The sequence below is a fragment of the Apis florea genome, unplaced genomic scaffold (genome assembly GCF_048593485.1).
Source record: "Apis florea isolate Af1SG1 unplaced genomic scaffold, ASM4859348v1 contig_3170_pilon, whole genome shotgun sequence".
In the NCBI taxonomy this organism is placed as follows: Eukaryota; Metazoa; Arthropoda; class Insecta; order Hymenoptera; family Apidae; genus Apis; species Apis florea.
Window position 1 is genome coordinate 1,744,503 of NW_028256714.1, and position 22,287 is coordinate 1,766,789.

Genomic DNA, 22,287 nt, shown 5'->3' on the forward strand with positions numbered 1-22,287 from the left:
TATCCATATGTTAGAATATTAGAAAAGTTTATTATAAAATGAAAAAATCATATATAATTTTAAACAATTATTATAATTTTCTAACATAAAGAAATTATTGAAAATATAAAATTAATTTTCCTAATATCCAATAATCATAATAATTGCATAAAATAGAAGAAAATTTCTTATGATGTATAAAAATTGATGCATAGAAATTGATTACAATTGGTTAAAATTATTAAATACAATTTATATAAATAAACAAATTTAATTGTTTCAAATATCTATTTGAGATATTTTTAAATATTTTATCTATTCTAGAATATAAGTATTAATATATTTAGTGCTATGTTGCACTATTTGTCAAAAGTAATCTATTTTTAGTAAAAATATTTTACTATTTGATATTAAAGTAAAATATTCATTGGTAGAAGGATGCAATACATAATTTTATAAAATTAAACATTTATAGTTTCATAATGGTTTATCACATTTTTAAAATTATTATAAAAAACTTTAATTCTTATCATAAAACTTAATGAATTTGCTTTCTTTAAAATAAAGCTATAATTTAAAAATCATAAATCACAAACATAAAATATACATAATGTTCCTTATTACCAATGATATATTCCTATAATATAATTTTAGAATATATTAATTATCTGTAATATCAGTACATAATTATAATATAATAACAATGCTATTAATAAATTTCTATTATTCTAAGATAATAATACTTTAAAAAAATCAAAATTACTACAATAATGAATATATCATGAATACATATTTATACATATTATTTAGAATATTAATTAAAATCAAGATATAGATTTAAAAATATTTTCATCTATAGCTTAATAAAGTCAATTACATAATGAAATATTCATTTCTTTTCATTCACATTAAAATTTTTTTAAATTTGCAAATTTGAAAAATGCAACTGCATAAATTAATAATTCTTATATAGTTTCAAGGCATGAGATCACACATTGTATTATATATTAATATTATATTATTAATAATACAATAATATTAATAATATTTTGCTTACAATGTGCTTTTTATATACAAATAATATAAGATATAATTCCTACTTCTGTATTATGTAATATTTACGCGCAACGATTATTTTAAAATAAGTTATTCATTGTTATTAAATTTTTACAACTTAATAAAATGCTAATTTATGATCATTTAGTATCAATTATATTCTTAAGTACAAAGAAGCGCAAAGCATTTTCTTTTTCTTTATTTTTCTTTGTATAGTATTTTTTTTTTTTAATTTATTTTATCAATGTTCCTAATATTAGAATCATTATTAGAAGCATTGATTTATTAGAATGTATATTTGATGTCAAAACAGAACAAATTTAATTTCCATCTGTTTTCTAGAATGTAAATATGAAAATTATGTTTAAAGAGCAAATAAAGATTTATCTTGATCCTTATTAATTTGGCGTTGAATGTTAGAGTTTTCAGAATTAGTAGTACTTCCAGTAGTAGTTGCGGGTAATGTTGGCAAAGCTTCAGCCGCAGCTGCTCGTTCTGCTAAGAAACGCTCAAACTCGGACGATGTTAAGGATTCTTGATCACCATGTGTTCCTGGCTGAACAGAAAGAAAAAGTTTTTTTAATATTTATTAAATATAATTTAACATAATTTATTGAAATAAACACATTTGAGAAAATAATATTCAGTATTATATTATTCTTAAATTAATTTTTATTAATAACTCACCGTATGATCTAACCAGGCTGCCATCTCATTAAATTCAGATTCCCGGTTCATCTGAATGTTAAAAAAAAATAAAAAAATAAAAATAAACATATCAAACAAAATAATAAATACGTAAATATATGCATAATATAGGCAAAAATAAAGCAAAAGGAAAAATAAAAAAAAATTAATTTACTTCATGCTATAGAAAGCAAATAAAAGCAGTGACTAATTAAATCTACTAAATAAATAAGAATATGTTTCAATATTACAAATTTAATAAATATTATATTCTCTTTTTCTCTTACCTTTATCAGAATAATTTTAATCTCAGTACAAATTCATAACTAAATTATATACAAAGATATAATTTTTGCAAGATAATATATAATTAAATTTTTAATAAATTTAATATTTATAATAATCTTATTTTTTTAGTACTTATATTGATCAAATGATTAAGTTGATTAAATGCTTAGCAATAATTACTATAATTATAATAGGAATTACGCACAGAAGTAGCGGTAGTAGAAGCAACTGTAGAAGCAGTCTGCTGGGGATACTTAGGATTATTGCGATTAAGAATCGCTGTATTGAGACTTCCTCCGCTCACCTGCTCCAAATTATCCTCATATTTGCTACCACTATAATAAAAATAAATAAAAATTTAATAAAATAATTGTATACATATATAATATATAATATATATATAATATAAAAAATTAAAATTAATTTAATATTAAAAACCTGTTCTTTATAGTTTCATAAGATGTATTTCGTGACTGTGCAAACATGTCAAATTCATCATTATCACCTTCTTTTTTCTCTTTTCTGTCTATTCTATTTTTGTCAATATTATCAGATATACCTGTAATTTAATATAATTAATATAAAGAATTGTAAATGTTGTTTATGTATTAGAAATATAATATCTATTCTGTCATTAATTACCTATTTCTGTCATTTTTTTTTCCAAAGCATCAGTTTCATCAGATAAATCAATAAGAGAATCAGCTTCTTGTTTATTAATTGATAAAACCGAATCTATGTTTTGGGGATGACCAATTGTTTGTGCCAAAATAGTACTTGCTGCAACAGCTTTGTTTTTCGTATAACGTGAATAACGCAAAAATAAATTATTTAATTCATCATTTATACGTAATAATTCTGCTGTCATTTCATCATGAGCCAACTTTCCAATTAAATCAACAACTCGTTCTTGCATTGCTTTGCATGTAGAATGAAGTTCCTATAAATAGTAAAATTATATATTTATTATTATTTAATATGTTTAATTACAATACAAAAATTTTCTTCAATATTATATATAAAACATTATTAAAAAAGAAAAATAGTTTTAACAAATATTTACTATTAGATATTTGCTATATTATTCATATAAAATAAATAATTATATTCATACAGATAAAAGTTCAAGATCTGCAGGATCAGGTTGTTGACTATTATTCTGATCTGAGCTTGTAAAATATGCCAACATTTCTGATAAAACCCGCATATTTCCTTGTACAACATCAAGTTCACTTTGTAATTTAGCCATTTGTTGCTCATTCAACATAGTTAATTGTCCAGAAGATTGATTTTGAGATTGTTGTATTTGTGGTGTTATAGAAGTTGTTGATTGTTGTTCAATTGTAGGTATATTCATGACATTTTGTTCTAATTCAGGTACACTCTGTAATTGTATTAATAATTATATAATTATTTTAATAATTATCAATTAAAATAAAAAAATCTTACTCGTTCTGGAGTGATAATAGGTGCCATAGCATCTAAATCTGTCATTGGAAATTGTATGCCTTTTACTTTTAACTCTTGATATACTTGAACAACTCCTTGAGTATGTGGTTGATGGCGGAATGTATCTGCCCATGTTTGAATTAGACTTAAAACTTTTTCTTGCACTGCCGTTGGCGGTTCATTTTTTGGTCCAATTAACTTAACCAATTCTTGTACAAATTCTCGTGAACAAGCAAGAGCATGAAAACGTTTTCCACAATTTTTTACACATGTTTCCAATACCTGATTCATTAAAATATATAAATTTTATATATTTTTATATTTGATAGGAATAGAAAAGTTTTGAAAAAAAAGTTGATTAATTTAGTAGTTTAAGTTATAATTAAAATTAATCTTAAATAATAACAAGAATATCTTATTATTTTATAAAATTAAAAATAAAATTAAAAAATAAATATATTATTTAATATATATATTATTATATATATTAATATATTATTTAATTATATATAATATTTTTATTATATTGTTATGTTATATATATTGTTGTATATGTATTGTCCAAAATAATAAATATATTATATAAATATTATTAAAAATATATATACTAACAGTAAGAGTATACATGACTATGGTGTAATTTTTTCCAGCAGCCTGATTAAGTCTGCGTTTAATTGCTTTAATTGCATCTCTTGGCCCATCTTCTGTTTCATTTATAATATCACATATTTCCATATTAAGTGTCCAATTTTCACTTGGCAAAGTACCATCTGTAGCTTGCTCTGGAATATAAAATTAAAAATATTACTTTATTTTTTTACAGGTTTTTTTTAATAAAAAAATATTAAATATTAATATTATAAATTATGATTCATGATACAAATGTCTGAAGACATATATATGTAGAAAAAAGAAATCTATAGGTATTTAAGTATTAATTAATATTGACATACAAGCAGATATTCACATAAAAAAAATTCACTAATTAATCATTACTATATTATTAAATTAATTAATATAACATATTTTGTAAAGATAAATAAGAAACTTACCTATTTTCTGTCCTACTGGTGTCGAAAATGGATTGACATTTACTCCAAAAAATGACATTATTGCACGATATATGAAATTGATTTTGTATTCAATTATATTAATTTGATTTACTTGTGCATATGTAAGGCACGTAACAAATTTTGACAGGAACAATATTTAATAATAAATTAAAAACTTTTTATACTGAGAACGTCAGTATCATATGACCCATACAATGATAAAGACAGACGTCAAATACAAAATGACATGAAATTTTAACCAATCAGGTACAGCACTTTCAGAATATCATTCTGATTGGATCTAACATTTAAAGCAAATTCATTTTATTTCATAACAAATAAAAATATTTTAATTCAAAATGAATTTATTAATAAATTCTTTAGATTTAAAATAAAATTAAATATTTATTTATGCTATATATTAAAAATGAAAGAATTTTCGAAATTTTAGTCATGATTTAAATTTCTGTTTAAATTTTTTTTAATTTTTATAATAATTAGATAATTTAATAGAAAAAGATAAATTGCATTGTATAAAAATTTTTATTAAATTTTTTGTTCGTATGATAAAAAATATAATTTAATTTAATAATTATCTTTGAAATTTGATCATAGAATATATAATTTCTAGATTCTTTTCATTTTGGATCAATATTTAAATATGTATAATTATATAACCAAATATAGAGTGTTAAAAAAACAAAAATTTATAAAAAATAATTTGTTATACATTAAATATATATATAATTTTTATTCGGATTTTAGATTTAAAAATAAAGTTTTAAGAATCAATTAATTATGCGCGAAGTAAAAGAAAAATATATATAATTAACTTTTATAAATATTTTTCTATAAAGATGCTTGTTATTAAATAATTTATATTCGAAGCATTAATTTTTAATATTTATATATAATTATATTAATTTAATTAAATATACTATATTAATGTCAATATATACTATTCAACGATTTAATTTGATTACGACTTAATTATGATTATATAGTTTAGCCCTTTGTTTAATTATAAATAATTCTCGTTGATAAATCATCGTTGCGCAGCAACTAAATAAAAACAATATGATATAATACAATAAAATAATATTTTCTCATAGTTATCGATTTAATTTTGTATAATTTTATAAAATATTTAAAAATGAATGCAAATGATGTTCCTACCATATTACAAGAATTTGCACAGCCTCGTCTAATAAATGAAGATATGTTATTAAACTTAATAATTGAACAAGGACCGAAAGGAATAGCTGGTAGACTCTTTTATGAGGATGGTATTAACTTGGATGAAACAAAAGAAATTCGAATCGAATTTCTTAGTATGTATTAAATATGATATTGATTTCATTGTGATTTTGATTTTACGTATATTTATTATAATATAAACCCATTTTTTTAGATATTTTAAAAATAGATTACTTATGGATGATGCCAAATCTTACAAAATTAAAATTATGCAATAATATAATTGAAAAAATAGAAAATCTTGATGCTCTTGTTAATTTGAAAGAATTAGATCTATCTTTCAATCGTATTAAAATAATAGAAAATTTAGAGAATTTAACAAAATTAGAAATATTACTTTTATTTAATAATGAAATTAATGAAATAGAAAATATAGATAGTTTATACCATCTTACGATTTTTAGTATTGGTAATAATATTATATCAAATTGGAAACATGTATGTATCATTTATCATTATAATTTATTTATAATTATCAAATTAATCTTGAAAATTTTATATTTTTGTATTTTTATTTATTTGTATTATTATTCAGGTATTATATTTAAGAAAATTTAAAAATTTATATAGTTTGAACATGAGTGGAAATCCATGCACAGAAGAAGAGGGATATTTAGATTATGTATTTGCATTTATACCTCAATTAATTTATTATGAGTACAAAATGATAACTAAAGAACAAAGACAAACAGCTAGAGAAAAACACTAGTAATTATACAATTTTTATAATATATTTATATATTATATATCATATATGTAATTATATATATATAAATATAATAATATATAATATGAATAAAAATATATATATGTATATTCATATTGTACAAATTTACTAATATTATATAATTTATAGTAGAGCTTTACATATTTTAGAAGAAACAGAAATGAAAGAAAAAGAAGAATTGAATATAAGACAAGAACGTGAAAAAAAATTAGCTTTTCTTACTACTGCATGTGTAGAATATCTTGATGAAGATCATCTTTTTTATCAAATGTTTGAACATGACAAAGGTTTATAAAATTATTATCAAATATAATTATGTTTTTTTATTTATTAGTACATAATAATATATTAAATTTTATATTTAGAAGGAAAAGATTTATCTATGGTAAATGAAGATACACAAAATGCATATGAACAATATAAAATAAATTTTTCTACTCTATGTCAAGAACTTTGTGAAGTAGGATTAAAAGAATATGATAAACGTTTAGATGAAATAAATCTTTATAATATTGGTGTAAATGAAGGAAAAAATATTTCACAGAATCAAGGAAGGATGTAAGTGATATATATATTAAATATAAAATGTAGATTATAGATATAGAAATAGAATAGAAATATAGATATAGAAAAAATGTAGATATAAAATTGAAAAAATTTATATTATTTCTAATTACAGGATTGTAAATGAAGTTTTGCAAACTAAAGCTGTCACATTAGTAAATATTAAACAATTATTAAAAAAATTAGTTGAAGATATAGATGCTGCTACATTAGAAGATATAACTCAAAAGGCACAACAACTTTCTCAAGAATTTAATAATATAGTAACTGAAACATGGACAAAATTAATGACTATTGAAGTTGATCTGCATGAGCAAATGCAGGTATATTTTTATTAAAATAAATCACATATAAAAATTTTAGATTGAAAATATTAAAAAAAACTTTGTTCTAACAAAGGATATAAATGAAATATTCAGAATTAATATTTCTGATATGATAGAATCTTTCTTAACAATTGCACGAGGATATTTTTCACAATTACGTAATTGTGAAGCAGAATATAATGACACTATTAATGGGTTAATTTTATATTATCTTAGTGGTTTTGGAGAGGATCAAAAACTACCTCGTCATTTATTAAATTTATGTGAAGATAAAGATATGTTAAATTATAATCTTAATAATTCTCATGAAAGACATTTACAGGTAAGTAATAATATTTCTATATATTTTTTTTAATTTTTCTTCACTTTGAAAATTAAGAGAATAAGTTTTTTAATTCTAGGTAATAGATGCTCGAGAAGATAGCATGGTAAATCGATTAAGAAATTGGCTTAAAGAATATAATGAAGAATTATCAAGGTAAATTACTTCTTCCTTTCCTATATTTTCATACTTTCTTTTAAATTTAAATTTTTGATTTGATAGGCAAGAAATTGAAAGAAATAATCAACAAGCATTAGAAATAGCACACTTTGCAGACTCTCAACAAGAAGAATTTTTATATCTCTTACAGCAATTAAATATTAGTGATCCAGAAGTTATATTAGCACTTGAAACTATTTAAAATTTAATAGAATATTTCTTAAATAATTCATAAAAATAAGTATTTAAAAGTAAGTATTTTTATTAAATTATACATATTTATTGAAAAATATAAATTTAATACATTTCAATATATTAATATATTTTTATATAAAAATTCATGTTTATAAAAATGATAAATTTTTATATGAAAATTTATTTTTATAAAAGCTCTATATTAAATTTTTTTTTTATACATAATTAATTTTTTAAATTTTTAATTTTGAATTAAAAATTTTTATTTTGCAAAGTTTCAATGTATAATTTTAGATTAGTTTGTACATTTGGAGATTGAATAAATGTTATAAATTTATTAAGATCTGAATTTGCATTTGCTTTTAACCATGATGAATTATGTTTTCTTAATTCCATTTTTGTTTTTTGTCTTCCTTTAACTTCATAAATACTTTAATTAGTATTTTATTTATTTTAATTATTTTATTTATTTAAATTTTATTTATTTTAGATTTTTATTATACTTACAGGGTATATTCTTAAAGCTTTTGATGTAATTTTGACATCTTTCAATTGCATTTGCTTTATTTGAAGCTAATTCATCTACAAGTCCAATTTCTAATGCTTCTTTTGGATGAAACAATGTTCCCCTAAATTAATATTTTTTTATTAATTATAAGTATTATAAAGTAAAATAAATGTTTTATTATATATTTGTCAATAATAAATTACTGTAAAAGTGCTAATTCAGCTCTTCTATATCCTATTATATCAATATAAAGAGCTTTCATCCATTCTGGAGCAATGATTCCCAATTGTGTTTCATTTAATCCTATGGTATGTTTTCCTTCAACTAAAATTCTATATTCGCAAGACATTGCTAATAAACATCCACCAGCAGGACTAGAACCCTTTATTAATAAAATTACATTATAAATATTTATATATTATTAAAAAAATAATTTTTTATATCGTTTGTATAATTATATTAATTATTTTGTTAATAATTTTTAAAATAATACATTAATAGCAGCAGCTATTGGTATTTCCAAATTATATAAAGTTAACCATGTGTTTTGCATTGTAGTCCAATATTCAATAAGTTGTTTTTCAGTTCTATTATACATTTCTTTTATATCAATTCCAGCTGAAAATATATTTGACAATGATGATGTTAATATAACACCTTGACATTTCTGTTTCTGTACATCCATTAAAGATGTATTTAAAGCATTTAATAATTCTTTATTTAAACAGTTTACAGGTGGTTGTGCCATTGATATTGTAGCAATATCTGATAAATAAAATTATTAAATAAAAACTTATTTCATGAAATTAAAATAATCATAACATTACCTGTATCATTTTTCGTGACTTCAATTATTTTTGAATTTACTGTACAAGTTCTATATAAAGGAATTTGTAAATTTTTGCTAAAAATTTTTTTTACAGTAAACATTTCGATTATCAATTATCAATAAAATAATCAATAAAATAAATTGAATTCTGAAGTTAAAATAAAATGATGTGATCACTTTCGTCTGCGATATAAATATATATGTTATATATTATAGATCATAATATATTATAGATCATAATGTATAATTTTATATCTATTTTATTTTTTATTATATATAATAATTTATATATATAATATAATAATTTATATATATAATATATAAATATATATATTATATATAATAATTATTTTATAAATTATAAGTAATATTTAATTATTCCATAATACTTTATAATATTATAATAATATCAGATATTTCAGTAATATTTTTTTTTATTTAAATATTGTTATATTATAACATAAAATACAATTTAAAAAAGAATATAATAAATCTTATTTATTATTAAATATCTATTATTGTATATTAATAATATATTATAATTCTATATATTATATATAAAAAAAAATATTTTACTAATCAGTTTTAAATATTATGGTAATTGTAAAACTTAGTAAAACATATATATATTATATAATAATTAACATAAATATCTTTAAATATAATTAGTATAATTAGTATAATTCATCAAAGATATGATTATAAATTATTGTATCAATCAGCAATAGAATTGAAAAAGCGATAATATTTTTTATATTGTGTATTAAATTATGTATTATAATTGAGAATATACTATATATTGATAAAACGAAAAAAAAATCTTTTAAAAATAATTCACATAAATACACTTATAAGAATGGAACGAATCGGAATGAAACAGAATGGATTACGGGCAGGTGCTAATATGGCGGCTATTCAGCTTTATAGTTTCGTGACATCGCCCTTTATCTTAACATTTTTTTAAAAAGTTACAAGACTTTGGTCACTGTGTGACAAGAAAAAATGATGTCTTAAATGGATCAGTTGATGTTTGAAAAATAAATCAATTAGCAAAATGTCAACAAGATCGCAACTTACGAAAGATTTAAATGGTTTGTCTTTTATTGAATGTTTACGTTCGTATTATCGAGCTGTCATACATAAAAAAATATGATTTTTTTCTTTTAAATAATCTTTATTTAATAATAATATTTAATAATGTTTAATTTTATTAGTTTTCTTATTTCACTTTATAATTATAGGAATTGGATCATAATTGAATTTTAGAAATCTTTCTATTAATTTTGTACATTTTATTAATTATAAATACATATAAATCTATTTTTCATAAATTATTTTTTATAGAATCAGTGAAAGCATTATTAGGTAAGCATGTCAAGATATTGTTAAAAAATGTTGTAAAACTGGAAACAAAACAAGATAAGCAAGAAAATCGTGTTCTGGTAAGTAATAAAATATTAGAACACTGTGATATAGAATTATGAAGTAGAATTTTTAAAATTATTTGAAGTAATATATTAATAAAAAAATTAAATTTTTTTGAATTAAGGTCTTTTCACCATGCCGTTTATTTCTATTGACGGCTAAAGTGCCCACAAGAGTAAGTTTATAAATATATAAATAATTTTTTATTATAAATAATTATTTTATAATTTTATTAAATATTAATTTACAGATTGACTGCCATTTTCACTATTTAGAAATAACATCTATAGAATCCAAAAGAGCAAATCAGTTATCTTTAAATGTTGGGGAAAGATATTACAATTTTACTACCACGGGAGCAGGTGCAGATACTGCAGAAGTAGATGCAATGATTGAGGCCTTACATACTGCAATTCGAAATATCTTTCCTACTGTACCATTAAAGTATATATATTATTTTTTTTTTTTGTATTTTTTATGTATTTATCTTTATTGAAATTATTGATATTAATGTCGTATGATTTTTATTATAGTTATATTATAAGAAAAATAGAAATAATACCAGCTAGTAGATTGCAGAGCATAAGAGGTAGTGAATTAGCTAGAAGTACAGAAGCAACAAGACATACAGGACCTTGTGGAGGGTTTTCAACTCAATATGCATGCATGTGTGATTTACATGGTGTACCATATAGAGAAGAAGTAGCTTGGGTAACTTGTTAAAGTATATGAACATATTATATTATATTATGTTATTGAATTTTTTCTTAAGAAAGTTTCATTTATAGGATGTTGATACAATATATCTCTCTCATGATACTAGAGAGTTAAATTTAAGAGATTTTGATCATTTAGATCAAAAAGATTTGGTGCCAATTATTTCTGCCTTGGAATATAATACTTGGTTTACTAAATTAAGGGCATCTCATCTTAAATTGAGTCATGAATCTTTAGAAAGATTGTTACATGTTATGCGCAGATCCCTTTCTATTCAAGAACTTTATTTAGATAATCTTGGAATCAAATGGTAAAAATAAAAAAAAGTATAAAAATTATAAAAGTAATTTTATATAATGAAAAAATATTATTTTTTTTAGGGATTTTGCGCACAAATTATCGTTAGCTCTAATCTCTAATGCTAATACAATATTACAGACTATTGATCTATCTTATAATACTATTGAAGATAAAGGTAAGTATTATATATAGAGATTTTTATATAAAATATTTTTCCTTAGTAAAAAAATCCATTTTATGTTTATAATTTTTTATTTTTTAGTTTTTAAATATATTTTTAAAGTATCCCTGTACAATTTTTTTTTTATATTTTTATAGGAGCCTCTAGCTTGTGTGGGATAATAGCCAAATTAATGCAAGGTGTGCAAATAATCATTAATGTTTTTAAAATCCTTAACATTTTATGTTTAGAAACACAATCCTTCATTCATTGTTTCAGTATATATTTAATATATTTAATATATTTAATTATTTAATATTCATAACATATTTATAACTTATATATATTTAATAGTATATGTTATATAAATTTATATAATGTTATATTATAATATTATATTGTTAATATATATTGTAATTATTATTAATATATACTATATTATTTATTTACTTTATCTATTAATTATTAAATAAATAAATTAAAAGTTTTTCATTTATAATATCACAATAATGTAATAATAATACTTTCAATAATATCATTTTTAAGGAGGTGCACATTTAAGCGGACCTATTGGGAAATTAGCTAAGGGTTTACAAAAATTAAACTTGGCACATTGTGGATTAACTGGAAAAGGAATAAGTCAAATTGCACATGCATTAAGTTTAAATAGAAGCATGCCAACTAGTTTACAATATTTGAATCTTTCAGAAAACTCTTTGAAAGATGATATCAATGTAAGTTATTTAAAGCTTAATTAAATAATTAGTTATGTTAATTTAATATATAATAAATAATAATAAATGAAAAATAATTATTATATATTTACAGAATTTATGCAATTTTTTGGCACAACCTAATAGTCTAACTCATTTAGATCTAAGTGGTACAGATACAACTCTAGAATGTGTAAGTAATTATGTGTATGTGTGTATTTTAATTTTCTATTAATTAAATTTAAATAGAAATAAGTTTCATATTTTGCATTTTATTTTATCTAGCTATTTGGTGCTCTATTACGGGGTTGTGCAACTAATCTAGTCCATTTAAATGTTGCTCGCAACTCTTTTTCAAGCAAAAAAACCAAAGAAATACCTCCCAGTTTTAAACAGTTTTTTACAGCTACTCTTTCATTAAAGTACTTAAATATATCTTGTTGTAAATTGCCGTTAGAAGCATTGAAACATTTATTACTTGGTTTAGCATGCAATGAAAGTACAGTTGGTTTAGAACTTGATATGAGTGGAAATAATTTAGGCTCTATGGGTGCTCATGTATTGGAATCATGCATTCATGGTGTACGATGCATAGCATCATTGGATATTTCAGATAGCAGTAAGTATATATTATAATATAAATAAATTTATTACTTCAATATTTAAATTTTATATTTTTTCACAGATATGGATGTTGATTTAGCACAAGTAATAACTGCTATAGGAAAAAATAAATCTATCAAACAATTATATATGGGTCGTAATACTATTAGCATGAAAAGCAAACATATAGCTGTTGTGATGGATGCTCTTGTACAAATGCTTCAAGAAGATGATTGTGTTTTACAAGCATTACATTTACCAGATTCTCGATTAAAATCTGATCTCTATAATCTTATTAATGCTCTTGGAAGTAATACATGTCTTCATACCTTAGATATTAGTGGTAATCAAATTGGAGATCCTGGTGCTAGATTATTAGCAAAAGCATTACAAATTAATAATCATTTGAGGACCATTATTTATGACAAAAATAATATTACTCTTCAAGGTTATGCTGACATTGTTCATGCCTTAGAAAAGTATATAATTTTATGTATTAATAATGAAAATATATTAATATATTCTGATTTATATGATATTTTAATATATGAAATTCTTTTATAGAAATTGTAGTGTAAGACATATGCCATTTCCAATTTATGATTTACAACCTTGTATGAAAACTTCTGCTGAGAAAACTGAACAATTAATTAAAAAAATTCAGGATTTATTACAAAGAAATGTTACACCATGTAAATATAGTCATGGACAAGCATTTAGATTACAACAAGGATTTTTGTTAAGCTCTACGCAACAAATGGTCGATAGACTTGTTGTACAAACTCAAGATACTATTAAAGCTATTGCTGCAGAAAGCTGTGATGCTAATAATGATATTAATTATGCAACTGGGCTGATACAAGATGCAGATAATTCTAAGCAGGTATAAGATATTAAATATTAAAGAAAAATCATGAATAAATCTTTATATGCAAGTGAAATTTTTTTAGCTTTTACCACGATTACATGAAGTTCTTCAACGACGAGATGAAAATAATCCAATCGAATTAAAATTACACGAAATGGCAAACGAACTTCATAAAGTTGTAACTATATATTTACAGGTATTTTATATTTAAAAGAAAACATATTTCTATTATTATTATTTAAAATTTAATAATTAATTTTTTAAATAATATAGGATTCATTAGATGCTATGATAAAATGTGCAAATGAACAATGTCCTACTATACTCTCGCAAACGGTAATTAGAGGCGATGAAAGCGAGTCAGTTGCAGTGGAAGATGATTTACGAAATAGTTGCAAAGAAAAAAACCAAATCAGTAGTGAATTTGTTCATACTACTATTACAGAACAGGCTGGGGCAGATATAGTTAATAGAGTCAAGTATGATTTATATTTATTTATATTTATAATATTAATTTTTTTATTGTTTGTAATTATGTATTACTATTTATTTTTATAGTGAATTAAATTTGGCAGTTGCTGCACATGTATCCGACAGAATAACAGATGAAGTAATTGAATCATTATCAAGAAGCTATAAAAACTTAGTATGTATAATGTACTTCACTATGTATTAAATACATATTAAAATACATAAACCTAAAGTTTAATATTAAAATTTATTAATTTTGATATTAATATTTAAATTGATATTTTCAGATTGGTGATTGTGATAGTAGAACAAGAAGTAGTACACCTGATGTATTACGACCTAGTGCTGGTTCAATGAGTAGTGGAAGTGTTATAGGAGTTACAAGCACTGTAGGTGTATCTACAACATTACCAATTGGTAGAACTAGTATTGCATCAGAAGAAGATTGTCCACCAGAAACTTATTCACTTGTGAATTCTATCAGCCAATGTTCCAGTGATCAATCTCCAATGGTAAATTAATAATTTATTATAATTATATAATGAAAATTATATTGAAAAAAAAAATATATATATATATATATATATATATATATATATATATATACAGATAATGATTTCTTATATAAAAATAAATCAAAAGTTTAAAATATAAATATTTTAATTAATTTAAGTTTTATTTCATTTATTGAATATGCATTTATATATATTTTTAAAATATGATTGAATTCAAAAAGTAGAAAAGAAAATCTAAAATACAATATATAAAATATGCAAAGTATTTTATAAATCAGTTTTTTTAAAAATTATTTCTATAATGAACAAATTTTATCTCATAAAAAATCATTTTAAACTTATTTGTATAATATTTTATAATAATATATACTATAATAATTATAATATAACATTTTCATGTCTGTCTAGAAATTGGATTATTTAAATCTTGTAAGTAAAATGTACATATAAATATTTAAAAATATTTTATTTATTGATTGAAATATATTATTTTATACTCTTATTTCTTAATACAATTTATTAATATTTAATATAATTATTTCTTAATAATATTTTATTTAATTATATTAACGATTGTTTTTTATTCAGGCTACACCACATTTATCAAATAAACGAAAAAGTTTACATGGAAGAAAATTACGACCAAAATCTGTAGTTGATTCTGTAGAAGGACTTTCAGCTGATGATATTCCAGACTTGTTACCAGCGTTACCAAAAAATCAAGCAGAAGGTTAACATTTTTTTTAGTATAAAAAATTAATTTTTTAATTTAATTAATTAATAAATTTATTATTTCTAAGATCAATATATTCTTTTAGCTATTTCAGAAACAGAACATTCTTTAACAGAATCATTAGATTCTGTTTCTGAATTACCTAATACTGTGGGACAGCAACTCCAACATTTAGTAAAATCTAGACCTCGTAGAACAAAAACTAGAGCACCTACAAGACCAATGCTAAGACCTGATCAACCAATGGATGGTCTTGCTCTTGGTGAAGGCCTTGATGTCTTTTTCAGACCAACAACACCAACAACACCTCTTATATCTCCTACGAGTGATGATAGGTATTTTGTAAAAAAATAACTTAACATTTTTTTGGTGAAAATTATATATATAATTTTTTTATCTTTTACTTTAGTTCTTTGCATACTTTTCCAACTGATGGCAGTCCAAATTTATCTCTTACAAGTCATAAAAGTATTCCACCTGAAGCAGATAAAAAACCTGGTTGTAGTTCTCCGATGTTAAAAACTCTTCTTGAACCAACACCACGATCACGATCTAGTGATAATTTAGAAAAATTCTCTCCTCTTGTTGGGAGAAGATCTCAAGGTGATTCACCATTAACTGCATCTCCATTAACTCGAAGAAATACAACTGATAATGCTCAAAATCATGAAAGAATTGTTGCAAAATCTGATAGTAATAAAGATACAAATAGTAACATATATAATAATTGCATTAATAATTCTGCTGATACATCTAAACGTAGTACATTACCAACTGGATCTTGTGCAAGTACTCGTAGTTTACGGGATTCAGATGAAAATAAAATGTTACAACAAACATTTGCTACAAATTCTTCAGATAAAGATATGATTGTTCCTAAGGATCACGAAAATAGAAAAAGTTTAACAAAAAAATCTATAGTAGAAATAGATAAGACTGTAAATCAACCTTTGCCTTCTCTTAAATTAAGATCGACTGGTTTTGATCTTCGTAGTCCCACAAATTGTAGCAGTATGAAAAATAATTCAGAGGCATCGAAATCTCCAGTATTAAGATCTTTAACCAAAGGAAATAGTTCGACGACAGATAATAAAAACAACGGTCTTTCAAAAACTAAATCCATTCCGCCTATAACAGCTCCAAAACCAAGACCTTGGAGTATGGCCACTGATAGAAAATCTGGTATGAAAAAAATAAATCATTTAATAAAAAATTGTTTATGATATATATGATTTATTTAATTTTTAGGTGAATTTAATTTATTAAGCGATGGTTCTAGTCCAAATACTTCAGCTGGAAATACACCTGATTCTGGAGATGCTCTTGATGAATCAACAGATAGTGGTGTAAGTGGTCCTGCTTCTTTACCACCGACATTATCAACAAGTAGTACTGCTAGTTCTTTAAGCAATGCAAGTATAGAGAAAAGATCAGTCAGAGAATTGGCAGCTAGTTTAAACAAAAATAAAACAGAAAGGAAAGAGAATGGTAAGCTAAAAATGCGTTTTTTTATTGCATGCTCAATGTATTTAGTACTACTCTATTCACGCATAAATTTTAATTATGTATAATTTCCTTATTAATCCCAAGTATATTGTAAATATGCATGTGAATCCTTAAATTAAGAAGCCTTGCTGTATATATTATTTTAGAGCATACCGCACCTGCAGCATGGAGGTCGGTGCTTCAACGTTCTATCAACCAACCAGATATCAAGGTACCTTATGTGATGTCTTTTTTTTTTAATCACTTGATGTAATTTCCAAAAAAAATGCATTTAAAATTTCATACCTAAAACCTTTATCAAGAGCTTAAACAAATTGTTTTGCGCTTGAAATCCATTGAACATGAATCGATAATTACAGTTTTTTTTCAAAACTTTTTCAAAAAATTTTATTTGTTTTGATATAACACAAAAACATTGTTACTTTGAAATATTATTTTGTGTAAAATATAATTCTATGGAATTGTTATATTTTTAGGTAATGGAAGCGCCGAAAACGGTTGAAGAAAACCGAATAAATTTTAAACTTCGACGTACTTCATTTTTACGTGATTCAAATTTCAATTACAATAATGACGTAGTTGATGTTTGATTGTGACTTAATGGAGTAAAAAATTTAAAAGTTAATATCATTGACTGGATACTTATTAAAATATCTTTCATCAAAGTATTTTATATAAGGCACAAAAAATATATGTGACATGTTTGTATTTGTGCCATATGAAGTCAAATACACAAAAAAGTGCTAATAAAATATTTAGGGACAGGGTACTGGACGTCTTATAGAAAGTACCAACTTATTACTAAGATATCATTAAAAATCTTATAGTTTCTTTATAAAACTGTATTTACAATACAGTTTTTAATTTAGGAGTAAGTATTTGTATTTAATATACTCAAATCATTTAATATTTTCATTGCAATACGTTAAAACTTTTATTTTCATAAAAAACATATTAAATACTTCTACATTCCTTCAGATTTTTAAAAAAAGGTCTGTTTGATATTGTGAATGATATTATTTGAAAAATGAATCGTGTCATATTTGTTTTACTATTCAAATATTTATACATTGTTTATCTGTACATTTGAAATAATAGATTTTAATATAAATTATATTTGATTTTAATTATTTTAATTATATTAATTGCTAATCTATTACCAAAAAATTAGCACAATGTATTTTTAATGACATTAAATAATGTTTATACATATTATTTAATTAGTCGGAGTTAATTCTTTTAATTTCACAATAATTATTTTAATTTGTTTTTCATACAATCAGACCTGTAACAGACCTGTGATTATTAAAACATACAGTTTTATTTAAATCAGATTAATTATTGTTTATAATCTTTTATATTTGTTTTCATATAATTTTTATTAAATTATGTTATTTTTATTTAACAATTTTTAAATATAATTGGAATTGATAAGTGCATATTCCAAAAATTATAAAATGAAATGTGCCATATAACATAATAAATATTTTGTTTTTCATACAATAAAAAGAAAATTATAAGATTTTTATAAAAAATATGATATTGTCAATGATTATCACTGATTTATGAAAATTTAATAATGAAATATATAAACATTATATAATGGATATATAATATATATGATATATGTGAATGAGAGAAAAACTAACTAAATTTTGAATTAAATTAATTGGAAAAAGATATTATAAAATATTATTATATTCCAAGAATTTTTTTGCAATATTTGTAAGTTGTATTTGCTATTTTATATCTTGTTAAAAATGTATTATAATTAAGAATAATTTCGAAAAAATTTTTTACTATATATATTCTTTATAAAAGAATGGCTTTTTACAAGTAATGTTTTTGTATGATGTAAAAATATATAGCAAAACATCAGTATAACATAATTAAATTTACATAAATATATTATAAGCTAGTTTTTGAATAGCAAAGACCTATGTACATATATATGTAAAAAAAATTACACATAGGTAAATTAGTAATATTTGCAGTTATCATAGACAAATAAATTTGAACATCTATTTGATATAAATATCTATTGGATTTAATTAATAAGTATAATAACTAATAAAACACTTAAGTCCTTTTGCATACAGATATTTAGAAATTCAAATCATATAATAATATTACATATTAAACTGAAAATATTCTTTCTAAATTTAATTAAACAAATTCTGAAACAAAATGTGATTGTTGTATTTTAACATATTAAATATTAATCTTTACAATTATAAATATTAATCTTTGCAATCATATAGATTATAATTTTTAATTTTTTTTTTACTAAACAGTTATTTATTTTGAATCTTATTAAATAAAATTAATGCAATATACATTAAATCATATATTAATATGAAATATTTTCAAATAATATAAATTAGTATTATAAAAATTTTAAATTAATTATAATATTTTTTATTGTTAATAATTTCATTCACTGTTCAATAATATTCACTGACAAATTTGTAATTTAATTACTTCTAATATAATTTTTGTAAACATATATATCTGTAATTTTGCTTAAATGCATGTAATTAATATATATTTGTATACATATTACATTGCAGGTGATTTTTTAAAATATATATAAAAATGTAAGTTAATTATATATATATTTACAAAAGAAAATTTGTATTGGTTTCTATAAATATAAAATAAGAGTTAAATAACTGTGCCAAAACAGAATCATTTTATATACTTATCAAAACTCGTTCAATTTTTAAGATATTTATATAAAAGTTACTCTTTAAAATTTAATATATAATTTTTTTTTTTACACCAATTATTATTATACCAAAAAGATTACCTGTAATAAACTATATTTTAGTGTGGAAATATATTAAATGCAATTACTCTGTATATATGTTAGAATGAGTGATATTCACACATTCATATACATATATATATATGCGCGAAAAAAATTACACATACATTTTTTCTTCATTACATTCCTGTATTTACATTTATGTATATATATATTGCAATTAAGCATATTTCAAAATCTGTTATTGATTGTATTATATATATAATAATTATAACATATATTATCAATAATTTAATAATTGCAGATTTTGATATGATTACTAATCATGCAATATAACACACTAGTAAATAAAGACCATACATACATAGCATATTGATTATTCTTTTTATTTTATATATTAATAGTTTTGTATATTTATATAATTTTATATAATTAATTTTTTAATTAATTTTAAAAATATAATTATTTGTTATAATAAGAATATAATTTTTTTTATTTCAATAAAATAATATTTATATGAAAAATTTAAAAAAATATTCATTGATATACTTATTATAAAATCAAAATATATTGAAATTAAATACATAATTTTAAAATAATTATATACATAATACATACTTAAAATCATTTTTAAGTTGAATATATAAAATACATAAATTAGAAAAATTAATAATTTTACAGGTTGTTGATAACGCTTTAAAATATTAAGCATCAAATTATATTAAAAATGTACTTAACATTCAAAGAAATATAACAAATTATTATAAAATATAGTAAGTTAATGCGCGTGCGTGAAAAATTGTATGAAATCTGGCATTTCCATAATTCAAGAGATGGAAGTATAGTAGTGGAACGTTTAAGGAAATAAAAGTACATGGAATTCATTTTACTTAGGAAATGTTAATGAGTTTTGTTATATGGTTTATATTGTTAAGTTGAGAAGGTGTAGAAATGTCACGATCAAAATCTGAAAAGATTGGAAATGGTAATAAATGTGAATTAAGTGTATGGACACGTGCGATAACAGCTAATTCCGAATGGCCAGATAAAGTAAACATAACCACACTTTGATTAATTATGTTTTTCGTTTATTTTTATTCACTCATTTATCAATTTAATTATTATAGGAAGAATTTTTGGATGTTATATATTGGGCTAGACAAGCAATTGGTATTATAGTTGGTATAGGATGGGGTCTTATACCTTTAAAAGGTTTTATAGCCCTACTATTGTAAGTTAAAATAGTTTTATGTAGATCTATATATATTTACATAATATATATACATATATATACATTATATATATATATATTATATGGTTTATATTCTAGATTTGTATTAGTTAATGCAGGTGTTACATACCTGTATTTTAGTAATTTTCAACAAATTGACGAAGAAGAATTTGGTGGTATATGGGAATTAACTAAAGAAGGTTTTATGACATCATTTGCTGGTTTTTTGGTAATTTGAAGTTATTTAATTTTATTTGTTTTAAGCTCTTTAAAATCATAATTTTATATTATATTATATTTTTATTCATAGGTCACGTGGATCATTATATATTCAGGATTACATTTTGATTAATTATTTTTAAATTAAAATTATTAATGCATATAATATTTTTCAAGAATCAAGTATGCAATTTATCTATATTTTGTGGAAAACAGTTTCATATAGATTATATATGTTTTGAATTTATGGTGCATTTAATAAACATACAATAGAATTATTTGTTACTTACTTGGATAACTCTTGTTATATGAAATTAAATATTATTACATACAAATTATTCATCTTCTAAAAAATCATTTTTCATAGAAAATTAGTAAATTTAAAAGATTAATTATTCATTATTAAAACAATGCTTTTAAATGATAATTACAAAACATTTTTATTTTACATTTAAAATTTTTTATTATATATCATTGATATAAATAAGCAATGTAAATTATGCTATAAGTATTGCATATGCCAAATTAGATTATATGCAAATAATTAATATATAAAAATTACATATATATGTTATATATATATATATATATATATATATATATATAATTAATATAAATAAACATTTTAAGTAATTATATTGCTCAATATTTATAAGATTTA

General features: G+C 21.5%; 5 protein-coding genes across 16 annotated transcripts; 3 read left to right on the top strand and 2 right to left on the bottom strand.

The window, feature by feature from the left end:
* Positions 1–10: 10 nt before the first annotated feature.
* On the bottom strand, positions 11–5,820 carry LOC100864831 (TOM1-like protein 2). Of its 3 annotated transcripts, none has more exons than XM_003692947.4 (10): positions 5,688–5,816; positions 4,512–4,812; positions 4,072–4,241; positions 3,460–3,741; positions 3,125–3,394; positions 2,653–2,950; positions 2,449–2,569; positions 2,216–2,345; positions 1,723–1,773; positions 11–1,591 (listed from the first exon to the last, which is right to left on the bottom strand). In XM_003692947.4, the coding sequence occupies exons 2-10, from the start codon at positions 4,567–4,569 to the stop codon at positions 1,400–1,402; spliced, it is 1,572 nt and encodes a 523-aa protein (XP_003692995.1). In that variant the 5' UTR covers positions 4,570–4,812; positions 5,688–5,816; the 3' UTR covers positions 11–1,399. The 3 variants fall into 3 exon arrangements, with proteins under 3 accessions (XP_003692995.1, XP_012340924.1, XP_012340923.1); XM_012485470.3 differs by having other exon boundaries at positions 2,315–2,345; positions 5,688–5,807; XM_012485469.3 differs by lacking the exon at positions 1,723–1,773 and having other exon boundaries at positions 5,688–5,820.
* Positions 5,132–8,786, top strand: LOC100864234 (dynein regulatory complex subunit 3). 2 transcript variants are annotated; one of them, XM_086910281.1, is made up of 10 exons: positions 5,132–5,842; positions 5,923–6,206; positions 6,304–6,476; positions 6,625–6,782; positions 6,861–7,053; positions 7,175–7,382; positions 7,459–7,707; positions 7,787–7,863; positions 7,930–8,117; positions 8,571–8,786. In XM_086910281.1, exons 1-9 carry the CDS (start codon positions 5,665–5,667, stop codon positions 8,066–8,068), a joined length of 1,659 nt encoding a protein of 552 aa, XP_086766407.1. In that variant the 5' UTR covers positions 5,132–5,664; the 3' UTR covers positions 8,069–8,117; positions 8,571–8,786. The 2 variants fall into 2 exon arrangements, with proteins under 2 accessions (XP_086766407.1, XP_086766408.1); XM_086910282.1 differs by lacking the exon at positions 5,132–5,842 and having other exon boundaries at positions 6,021–6,206; positions 6,339–6,476.
* On the bottom strand, positions 8,111–10,695 carry LOC100864118 (enoyl-CoA delta isomerase 1, mitochondrial). Of its 5 annotated transcripts, none has more exons than XM_086910296.1 (6): positions 10,476–10,695; positions 9,397–9,581; positions 9,063–9,334; positions 8,773–8,951; positions 8,569–8,690; positions 8,111–8,480 (listed from the first exon to the last, which is right to left on the bottom strand). In XM_086910296.1, the coding sequence occupies exons 2-6, from the start codon at positions 9,497–9,499 to the stop codon at positions 8,314–8,316; spliced, it is 843 nt and encodes a 280-aa protein (XP_086766422.1). In that variant the 5' UTR covers positions 9,500–9,581; positions 10,476–10,695; the 3' UTR covers positions 8,111–8,313. The 5 variants fall into 5 exon arrangements, with proteins under 5 accessions (XP_086766422.1, XP_086766421.1, XP_086766417.1 ...); XM_086910295.1 differs by lacking the exon at positions 10,476–10,695 and adding an exon at positions 10,289–10,341; XM_086910291.1 differs by lacking the exon at positions 10,476–10,695 and adding an exon at positions 10,245–10,341.
* On the top strand, positions 10,347–19,440 carry LRR (capping protein regulator and myosin 1 linker 1 leucine rich repeat protein). Of its 5 annotated transcripts, none has more exons than XM_086910280.1 (24): positions 10,347–10,489; positions 10,743–10,840; positions 10,948–10,998; positions 11,074–11,267; positions 11,357–11,547; positions 11,612–11,850; positions 11,921–12,015; positions 12,159–12,200; positions 12,547–12,734; positions 12,829–12,906; positions 12,999–13,332; positions 13,399–13,795; positions 13,881–14,199; positions 14,267–14,380; positions 14,458–14,663; positions 14,743–14,830; positions 14,943–15,167; positions 15,579–15,599; positions 15,759–15,900; positions 15,989–16,238; positions 16,313–17,085; positions 17,152–17,391; positions 17,556–17,620; positions 17,886–19,440. In XM_086910280.1, exons 6-24 carry the CDS (start codon positions 11,795–11,797, stop codon positions 17,997–17,999), a joined length of 3,747 nt encoding a protein of 1,248 aa, XP_086766406.1. In that variant the 5' UTR covers positions 10,347–10,489; positions 10,743–10,840; positions 10,948–10,998; positions 11,074–11,267; positions 11,357–11,547; positions 11,612–11,794; the 3' UTR covers positions 18,000–19,440. The 5 variants fall into 5 exon arrangements, with proteins under 5 accessions (XP_086766406.1, XP_003692991.1, XP_003692990.1 ...); XM_003692943.4 differs by having other exon boundaries at positions 11,357–11,534; XM_003692942.4 differs by lacking the exon at positions 15,579–15,599 and having other exon boundaries at positions 11,357–11,534.
* A 1,417-nt stretch (positions 19,441–20,857) lies between these two features.
* On the top strand, positions 20,858–21,904 carry LOC100864517 (GEL complex subunit OPTI). The gene is made up of 4 exons (XM_012485479.3): positions 20,858–21,226; positions 21,304–21,407; positions 21,507–21,636; positions 21,718–21,904. The coding sequence occupies exons 1-4, from the start codon at positions 21,128–21,130 to the stop codon at positions 21,757–21,759; spliced, it is 375 nt and encodes a 124-aa protein (XP_012340933.1). The 5' UTR covers positions 20,858–21,127; the 3' UTR covers positions 21,760–21,904.
* The last annotated feature ends 383 nt before the right edge of the window (positions 21,905–22,287 follow it).

What these genes read in the sequence shown, in the direction of transcription:
- LOC100864234 (XM_086910281.1), top strand. Translation starts at nt 5,665, where the DNA reads ATGAATGCAAATGATGTTCCTACCATATTACAAGAATTTGCACAGCCT. An exon ending in AATGTTTGAACATGACAAAG is followed by an intron (nt 6,783 to 6,860) that starts GTTTATAAAATT and finishes TTTTATATTTAG; the next exon opens with AAGGAAAAGATTTATCTATG. An exon ending in TCACAGAATCAAGGAAGGAT is followed by an intron (nt 7,054 to 7,174) that starts GTAAGTGATATA and finishes TTCTAATTACAG; the next exon opens with GATTGTAAATGAAGTTTTGC.
- LOC100864831 (XM_003692947.4), bottom strand. Translation starts at nt 4,569, where the DNA reads ATGTCATTTTTTGGAGTAAATGTCAATCCATTTTCGACACCAGTAGGA. An exon ending in TATGAAACTATAAAGAACAG is followed by an intron (nt 2,346 to 2,448) that starts GTTTTTAATATT and finishes TTTTTATTATAG; the next exon opens with TGGTAGCAAATATGAGGATA. An exon ending in CAGCCTGGTTAGATCATACG is followed by an intron (nt 1,592 to 1,722) that starts GTGAGTTATTAA and finishes CTTTCTGTTCAG; the next exon opens with CCAGGAACACATGGTGATCA.
- LOC100864118 (XM_086910296.1), bottom strand. Translation starts at nt 9,499, where the DNA reads ATGTTTACTGTAAAAAAAATTTTTAGCAAAAATTTACAAATTCCTTTA. An exon ending in AGTCACGAAAAATGATACAG is followed by an intron (nt 9,335 to 9,396) that starts GTAATGTTATGA and finishes TTTATTTATCAG; the next exon opens with ATATTGCTACAATATCAATG. An exon ending in GCTGAATTAGCACTTTTACA is followed by an intron (nt 8,691 to 8,772) that starts GTAATTTATTAT and finishes ATATTAATTTAG; the next exon opens with GGGAACATTGTTTCATCCAA.
- LRR (XM_003692943.4), top strand. Translation starts at nt 10,453, where the DNA reads ATGTCAACAAGATCGCAACTTACGAAAGATTTAAATG. An exon ending in TAATACTATTGAAGATAAAG is followed by an intron (nt 12,016 to 12,158) that starts GTAAGTATTATA and finishes ATATTTTTATAG; the next exon opens with GAGCCTCTAGCTTGTGTGGG. An exon ending in ATTGGATATTTCAGATAGCA is followed by an intron (nt 13,333 to 13,398) that starts GTAAGTATATAT and finishes ATTTTTTCACAG; the next exon opens with ATATGGATGTTGATTTAGCA.
- LOC100864517 (XM_012485479.3), top strand. Translation starts at nt 21,128, where the DNA reads ATGTCACGATCAAAATCTGAAAAGATTGGAAATGGTAATAAATGTGAA. An exon ending in GGTTTTATAGCCCTACTATT is followed by an intron (nt 21,408 to 21,506) that starts GTAAGTTAAAAT and finishes TTTATATTCTAG; the next exon opens with ATTTGTATTAGTTAATGCAG. An exon ending in CATCATTTGCTGGTTTTTTG is followed by an intron (nt 21,637 to 21,717) that starts GTAATTTGAAGT and finishes TTTTATTCATAG; the next exon opens with GTCACGTGGATCATTATATA.